Source organism: Eubalaena glacialis, chromosome 15, assembly GCF_028564815.1.
Source record: "Eubalaena glacialis isolate mEubGla1 chromosome 15, mEubGla1.1.hap2.+ XY, whole genome shotgun sequence".
Lineage (NCBI taxonomy): Eukaryota > Metazoa > Chordata > Mammalia > Artiodactyla > Balaenidae > Eubalaena > Eubalaena glacialis.
The window spans coordinates 53,501,435-53,509,512 of NC_083730.1; the positions used below are offsets into that span (position 1 = coordinate 53,501,435).

Genomic DNA, 8,078 nt, shown 5'->3' on the forward strand with positions numbered 1-8,078 from the left:
AAATCCTAAGACTGTTAGAACAAGCTGCTAGATAAAATAGAGTCTCTATGAATTTTACTCACGCAACTTCAGGAAAAGCGGCAGCTTCTTCTTCCAGCTGCAATTCTTTAGCCAACTGTTCACTCATTACATCAGACAAAGAACAAGATATTGTATTTTGAGGGGTAGCCCATGGACACTATAAAAAAAAAAAAAGGGCAATTCAATTCATAATAATGAACTTAAAGTACTTTCCAAACTTGGAAATAAGGTTATCTTTTGAGAATTATACTAGCTAAATCAACTCAAAAGGAATGCTTACCTTTTTGCAGAAATCATCTTAAAAGTAAAAATATATCCCAGCTCAAATCTAATCAAAGATAAACCTAAACTACAACAGCCAAAAGCACTCTCTAGCTTGCTTGGTGGGTATGTCCTTAAAGTTGAGGGGAAGCACAGGCTACTCCAGCATCACCTACTAGCCAATGAGTTCATGTAATGCCCCTTGTTCTGATTCCATGCTCACCAAGCAACCTTCTGCTTATAATTTGGCTTCTGGGTAGATTCTCTTACAGGAACAGGCTATACCAACTACCACAATTCAAAGCCCACTTAGAAGTTACACTTCCTTCTAATTTAAGCAGTAAGTCTTCTACATGTAAAAAGTGTGTGGCAGCCCCTTTCAAGACACTTTGGAATATGCCAAAATATAAACAGCAATAACAAACAATGAATCCTGTATTTCTGAACTTTGGAAGCTGAGAAATAGATTCTTGAAACAATACTACCAGAGCAAAGTAATACTCTGTGAGACTCTTCTAGAGCGGCCAGCCACTCAGCCCTCCTCAATGGCATCACCATCTCAGCCCTCTTGAAATACGTACAAACCGTAGGTTTACTTCACAATTCCTAATTTTTGAGGGGGGCAGGCTTTACTTAGCAGCAGCAAATGATCCCATTTGATAGTCTAGTGATTAAGACCGTTACTACTGAATAAGATGTCTAAGTATCTCTTGAACCTGCCCAGCTCTCTATCCCCTTTCCAAGGTATCATCCTCCCATCACTGGGCTACTATAAGAGCCTCCTAACTCATCTTTCTGCTTGCTTCCATTCGCCACACCACAGCGTAATGGTTTTTCTAAAATGCAGATCTGATTGGTTCAGTTCCTTACTTAAAGCTCTTTATTGTTTTAATGTTTCCCACTGCCTTTAGGATAAAATCCAAACTCATTCCTTAACTATTACTGAGAGTCTAATTTAGAATATAGCATATGATGGTAAGTGTTTTGGCCACAAAATTGTTTAATCAAGTTTAGCCAGTACAGGCCCTCTAGTTGGTCTAAGGGACTGCTGGGGTGACTCCCAGGGATAACTGGGCAACTTACCCTTGCTCAAGTTCCATAACGTTGAGGTTTAGGGATTCATTTGGTTCAAACTGTTAGGGTGAAGCACGTAAGGGTGATAAATGATCATTATATTTATGCCTAAGTGAATCAGAATCAAGTTTTACCTAGTCTCACCCTGAGACTGGTGAGATGCCCCCAGCCCCCAGTCCCCACCTATACTAGCCTATTGCAGAACTGTTCTGGCCTTGTATAAGGCCAGGCCTGGAAACAACAGGGAGGTTTCCTCAAGGCGTGGTATGACTTTCCCTGACTCAGATCTTGTCAGCAACTGAGCACTCTCCTGGTGAGGATTTTGAGGTCTGTAATCTTGAAACTCTCTGTAATTTGGAGAATATAGCTAATCTTTTGGCCACATGACTCTGCTGACTTGCTTCTGCATCTTCTGGGTAGAAGATAAAATGCTGCCTCTTAGCCTAGAAATGCTTGGTCTGATCAAAGTCCAGGTTCCAAAAGGCAAATAACTGTATTCTCTAGCTCAGAACTGTCAATCACATTTTGCAATGACTAAAAGTAGCATAACAGGCACCACGGGGATATTCTCTATATTGGCTAAATACACCTAACTTACACAGATTAAGTCACACACTGGAGTAGTTGCAATATCATCCCCATTTTATAGATTCAGAAACTGAGACACAGAAAAGTTTTTTAACCCAAGATAACACTGTTGATGGAAGTGCTGAGATTTGAACCAAGGCAGTAGGGCTTAAGAGGATGCACTCTCAGTGTTTTGCTATACTGCTTCCCTAAGCACCTTGTCCTGGGATGGGAGAAGCAAACTGCCGTACTGCCTGCAGTCTAAAATCCAAATTTCTCAGTAAGGAATGCCCTTCACAGCTTGACCTAATTTATCCTTCCAGTCTTGACTCTCACCTATCCTAGACTCTGGCAACACTAATTAAATGCTAAATATGGCATACTTTCACCCTTCCACGCCTTTCACCCCTCACACATCCCCTTCTCTCTCAAAGGTTTTTCTTCCTTCTCTATTTTGCCCAATTAAGTGTCAGTCCTTCCATAGGGTTATCTCAGTTTTATCAGACAAAATTAGATCCTTTCCTTTATCTTCCCATATCAGTGTTAGATAGTTAAATGCATCAGCCACAACACAGCAAGAACCCCTTGAAGGGCAAGGTCTTCTCACTCTCAGAGTCCAGTGTAGAGCTTCAGACATAAAAGAGGCGTTCAAGTATTTACTGACCAAGATGTGCCAAAAGGAAACCTGCAGATATTTCATGGAACGGCCAGGCTGTGCCTAGGCGGTAGAGGTCTGGTGCCTTTCTACACCCCTCCTCTTTTAAAGTCCTCCTCTCCACCTTGCAGTCAGCCGCTTTGCCCACCCATTTCTTCTGTTTTGTTTTTGGCCGTGCCACTTGGCATGCGGGATCTTAGTTCCCCGACCTGGGATGGAACCCATGCCCCCTGCAGTGGAAGCTCAGAGTCTTAACCACTGGACCACCAGGGAAGTCCCTGCCCACCCACTTCTGATGCTTCTAGTCTCTTGCCAGCAATCAATTCTAAGGTGTTAAAACATCAGCGGAAAATCTCTCGGAGAGGCAAAAATGAGAGGCAGTAACTGTGCTATTTCGTGGCAGAGATTTACCTACCCCCAAGATAGACTGAATCAGAAAGGGAAACATGCAGAGCCCAAGAGGGCACCAAGACACCCTGACTGCCCACCCCTACTGCCCTTGCTCCTCGGAGCCTCAGACTCCAGAGCCGTACTTCCCTGCACCTCTGCTGACCGGCTCAGCTGGGCAACCTCACACTGAGACAATTTCCTTGGGTGGGATAAATAAGTAAAGACTTCCGAAAGTGTGCCAACTGCTGTACTTTGAAATCAAATCCAAACTCTTCAAACCAGTAGCCAAAATCCCTCCATAAAATGTTCTGGGCTGTGAGGGAGAGCTGCCGGGCAGGGACAGTCCTCCGCAGGCACAAGCGGTTCACCACCCTGAGTGGGGCTTAGAAAAGGCACTGGGGGCTCCTCCTACGAATGGGCACCAGGAGGTGTATGGAGGGGAATCCTGTGTTGTCATCTTGCAACTCTTCAGTAAGTCAAACACTCCTTGTGAAAAGAGAAACTCTGTCAAATGTTTAAATAATAATAAATCTAAGGAGATAAGAGTAAAAGGCCCTTCATCATCTTGCTCTATCCTAGCGATCCAACGTCCTTTCCCACTACTCCCTTCACCAACATTAACTTCCCACTGCATCAAGATCTGATGGGAAACTCCACACAATCCTTTCCAGTTAGTTATTCTGCTTTAAATGACATCTATCAAGCCCATCACTAGCTCCCTGATTCCGGTTCGCTGAAGACCCCTCACCCACCCTGTTTTCCTCTCCTCTGGGAAACTGCCACCACTAAACTCAGCAACTTAGGGTCATCACAACTACCATTCTCCCACATCTGGCTGGCTGCAGATTAGCGGGAAATCATTCCCCCTTCCTTCTACTCCTAAAGATGCATCCCCAGCTGCCCATCCCACTTTTTTTTTTAAGGTTTTACTGCACACAACTATGGGGAAAGAATCAACTAAACTGAAAAAAAAACCAAACATGAAGGAGGCACACAATAAAAAAAATTCAGTCCTCAACTTGAAGCAAGTCAACAGAACCACAACCCCACAGGAAGGTCCCTTTTCTGCTCATGCATGCAGGTAGAAGACATAATCTAGGCAAAATATTTAAGTGGGTAATTTTACTTCTCAAAACAAGGATCTCTGCAAAACGTGATCTGGGTCTGTACAACAACACTAATCTTTTTTTTTTTTTTTAAACTTTCAATTTTAGAGTATTTTTAGATTTACAGAAAAATCACAAAGATTGTACCGAGAATCCCCAGATACCCCATACCCAGCTTCCCCGTATTAATACTGTACATTTGTCACAATTAACAAACCAAATCATTATTATTAACTAAAGTCCATACTTCATTCAGATTTCCTTAGTTTTCCCCTAACGTCCCTCTCTTATTCCAGGATACCTTATAACATTTAGCTATCATGTCTCCTTAGGCTCCTCTTGGCTGTGAGTTTCTCAGACCTTGTTTTTGGCGACCTTGACAGTTTTGAGGAGTACCACTAATCCATTTGTTACAGCTCTTTCCAACAGAGCTACACACTTCCTCACTTTTGCCTACAGTTTGTCAATTCTCCCTTCTTGGAATATTCCCTAAAATTCTTTGTTCATAACAGCAGTTTGGGATTTTGTAACTGGGGACCCCAAGTCCCTTTCAGGGTGTCTAAGAGGTCAAAATTATTCTCATAATAGTTCTAAGATAGTTTTTGTCTTTTCCATTCTCATTCTCTCAAGAGTGTGGAGTGAAGTTTTCCAGAGTCTGTATCAGATATGATGGCAGCACGCTGGTGGCTACTAGAATGTGTGCATGTGTATTCTTATGTTTTCCAAAATTTTCAAAGGTAGTAAGTAGGCTGAGGATATAAATGTGCACTTTAAACTATTATATATAGGATGGATAAACAAGGTCCTACTGTATAGCACAGGGAATTATATTCAATATCCTGTGATAAACCATAAAGGAAAATAATATAAAAAAGAATGTATGTATATGTGTAACTAAGTCACTTTGCTGTACAGCAGAAATTAAACACAACATTGTAAATCAACTATAGTTCAATACATTTTTTAAATGTGCATTTTTAGAGATTAACTCAGTTTGTTCTTAGTCTACCGTGCTCTTATTACCCATCTTCAATTATGCCTGCTATAATCTACGTATTTGTTAGGATAGACTTACTTCATGTACTTCAACTAACACATATTGCAACAGATTGAAGAAAAAAGGAGCTATGAGAATCCAGCTGTCTTCTATTAAGTCAGACATTAAAGAGATTTGCAAAAATACAAAACAATACTACTCTTCACTAATTTTTTGTTTTGGAAAATAGTTTTTTTTTAAATATAAAAATGTTATTTATATTAACATAATCACTTAATAAACATTTTTTTCAATATCTCAGTTTTAATTTCCGATATGACAAATATCAACAGATATAACCAATATAAACAAAAATTCTTGGAGTCCTCAATGTTTTTTAAGAGTGTAAAGAAGTCCTAATGGAATAGTTTTGAGAACTGCCAGCCTTTAATATTCTTTCCATTTTCCAAGACTTTCCTCAAACCTCTACTTCCTCCGCAAAGGCTTCTATAATCACTTCAGTCTTTCAAGAGGTCAGAGAAGGAAATGATTAAGTAATACTTGTAGCATCTTTCTATTTGTTTTGCCTATGAAAATGCTGTCTTCTCAACAGAACACCAATAAACCCCAAGATGATTTTTTGTTGAAAAATGAAAATGAAATTTTATAGTTCTGATGATGTACACTTAAATGAAAATATGACTGATATCAAATATCTTATTACTGAATTAGTTTTGTAAGTTTGTTCTGAGGTTAGGTATTCTAAGCAAAGTTTGTTTCATCTGACATTTTTACAAGCTTTATAGATGCTTACCTAGAGGAATTTAACATGTAAAGTATATATTTATTAGTATCTCTCTACTGATTTCATCCTTTTATGTCTACTGATCTTGGCCTTGTAAACAAAGTCTTGATAGAAAAAATATGCAAAGTAACACATAGATGTAACCACATTTGCCAATGGAATATTTTAGATTCTCTCTACGGTTGTATGAGAACTTTTATAAAAATTTCCTTTACCTAAAAGCTACTTATTTCCCCCACTTTCTGTTAAGACCTAGTCTGAAGATCTAATAAGATTCATGAGTGACCCTTTAAATGTAACAAATGTTCTGTGTTAGCATGTAAAAAAGTGCATGAAATGGCTAAAGGTGGTCAAAAGGTAGAAACTTCCAGCTGCAAAATAAATAAGGCATGAGACGTCATGTACAGCATGGTGACTATAGTTAATAATCCTGTACTATATATTTGAAAGTTGCTAAGAGAGTAAACCTTAAAAGTTCTCATCACAAGAAAAAAAACTGTAATCCTGTATGTTAACTAGACTTATTGTGGTGAGCATTTTGCAACATACACACATATCGAATCATTATGCTGTACACCTTAAATATGTTGTTATATATCCATTAAATCAAAAAAGAACCATTATGAAGTTAAAAAAGTTAGATTCCTTCACAACTTTAATTTGAGGAACACAAAATCCCAATTGACCCACTTCTGCTTTCAAGTAAACCCTCCATAAAGTGGCAAAAGAATCTTTTCATCCTTCTAATGAAAGTATCATGAAAAGCAACAGCCTGAAACCAGAAACCAAATGTGAAATAAACATTTTAGTTGGCCATTACAGGGAAAAGCTTAAACGTTAAAACCCAGGCAAATGAGAATTTCATAACCGTCTTAACAGTATGTAAACACATGAGAATTAGCCTGGAGCCGAGGGAGGGTGCGCCTGAATTTATCTTTTACTACTTCAAAAACAAGAAACTGCCCAAGTAGGATAACCACGCTTGCCAAGTTAAGGAAACAGCTTCCTAAACCACCTTTCTGTCGGGCTTTCTGTGTGTAACTGCACTGATTCATGTGGCCGGTGAAAAACAAGTTCGTGCTTGTTTTCCATCAAACGTCAGCGCCTTTACGCGAGTCGTGCCCAAACATGTCACGGAGGTTCAGAAATCAAGGTGTAGAACTAGACGGAGACTCCAAACGGCCCAGGGCGGACTCTGGTAGCCTGTGCCCCTTCCCTGCCTCTCCCACCCCGAGCCCCGCAGCCCCGCCGCCCGTGCCCCGTTCCGAGGTGGTCAGGGTCCCGCCCAGAACTTCCCGAATCGCCTGCGGAGCCGCTTCGGCGCCTGCCACCCTCTCCGGGCCCTCCGAGAGGACCAGCCCAGGCGACTGTGGCAGGTACGTCAGTCCCGACCGCCACTCACTTTGCTGGGTCCCCAGGCCGCTGCCGGCCCGGGCTCAGGGGATGCCACTCCGACCAGATCCATGTGGCGGAAGAAGTCAGCGACGAGAACAGAGCAGAGAGGTGGCAGGACCGGGAAGCAGCCTCCGCCGAGGAGATAGGCAGCGGGGTAGGAGCGACGGGGTGCTGGTGCCGGAGCTGAGATAACAGATGGCGGCCGCAGCGGCGGCGGCAGCAGCAGCCGCGTCCGGAACTAGACCTCTTCTCTTCCGCCCTTTTCGCTTGAATGCTAGCTTCCGATTGGCCGCCGCCCCGAGCTCCGCGTTGGGTCACCGTTCCCCGCCCCCGGCGGACCGCACTTCCGGTCGCTGCCCAGCGCCCGGGACTGGTGGTGGCGACCGCCCTTGCCCGGGAGAGCAGCGGATGGGTGTGGCTTCCTCTGGCCAGGCTCTACCCTGTCCCTGAACCCGCCTATCCGGTCGCCCGAGAGGGCAGTTGGATCTCGTTGAACGGAGTCCGACTGCGTGGACTATAAATAAACAAGCAAATCAGGCTCTCTGTTCATGCATTATTTCCCGGGTGAATTCTAAACTGGGATGGTATGGGAGACAGAAAATGGCAGGTTTAGAGAGGGGAGACTGAAGAAGACGGTCGGATTTTGTTTTTATTGCAGTTGTCGGAAGGAGGCGGGGCGTGGAATGTGAAATTTTGTAAAATGTGTTATGTAACTTTGAGCAAAAAGAGAACTGCATAATAAAAGGTTTTGTTTGTTTTTGGTTTTGTTTTTGGCCCCGCCCCGCAGCGTGTGGGATCTTGGTTCCCCAACCAGGAATCCAACCCACG

General features: G+C 42.4%; 1 protein-coding gene across 3 annotated transcripts in view; it reads right to left on the bottom strand.

The window, feature by feature from the left end:
• Positions 1–7,517, bottom strand: part of RIOK3 (RIO kinase 3) — a 30,007-nt gene extending 22,490 nt beyond the window's left edge. For all 3 annotated transcript variants that reach the window (XR_009697293.1, XM_061168891.1, XM_061168892.1), the window contains exons 1-2: positions 7,258–7,517; positions 63–178 (exon numbers count right to left, since the gene is read on the bottom strand). Coding sequence is in view for 2 of the 3 variants with exons in the window: in XM_061168891.1 (XP_061024874.1) it covers positions 63–178; positions 7,258–7,320 (179 nt within the window). In the remaining variant the exon portion in view is untranslated. The remainder of the gene's footprint in view (positions 1–62; positions 179–7,257) is intronic.
• Positions 7,518–8,078: the final 561 nt, after the last annotated feature.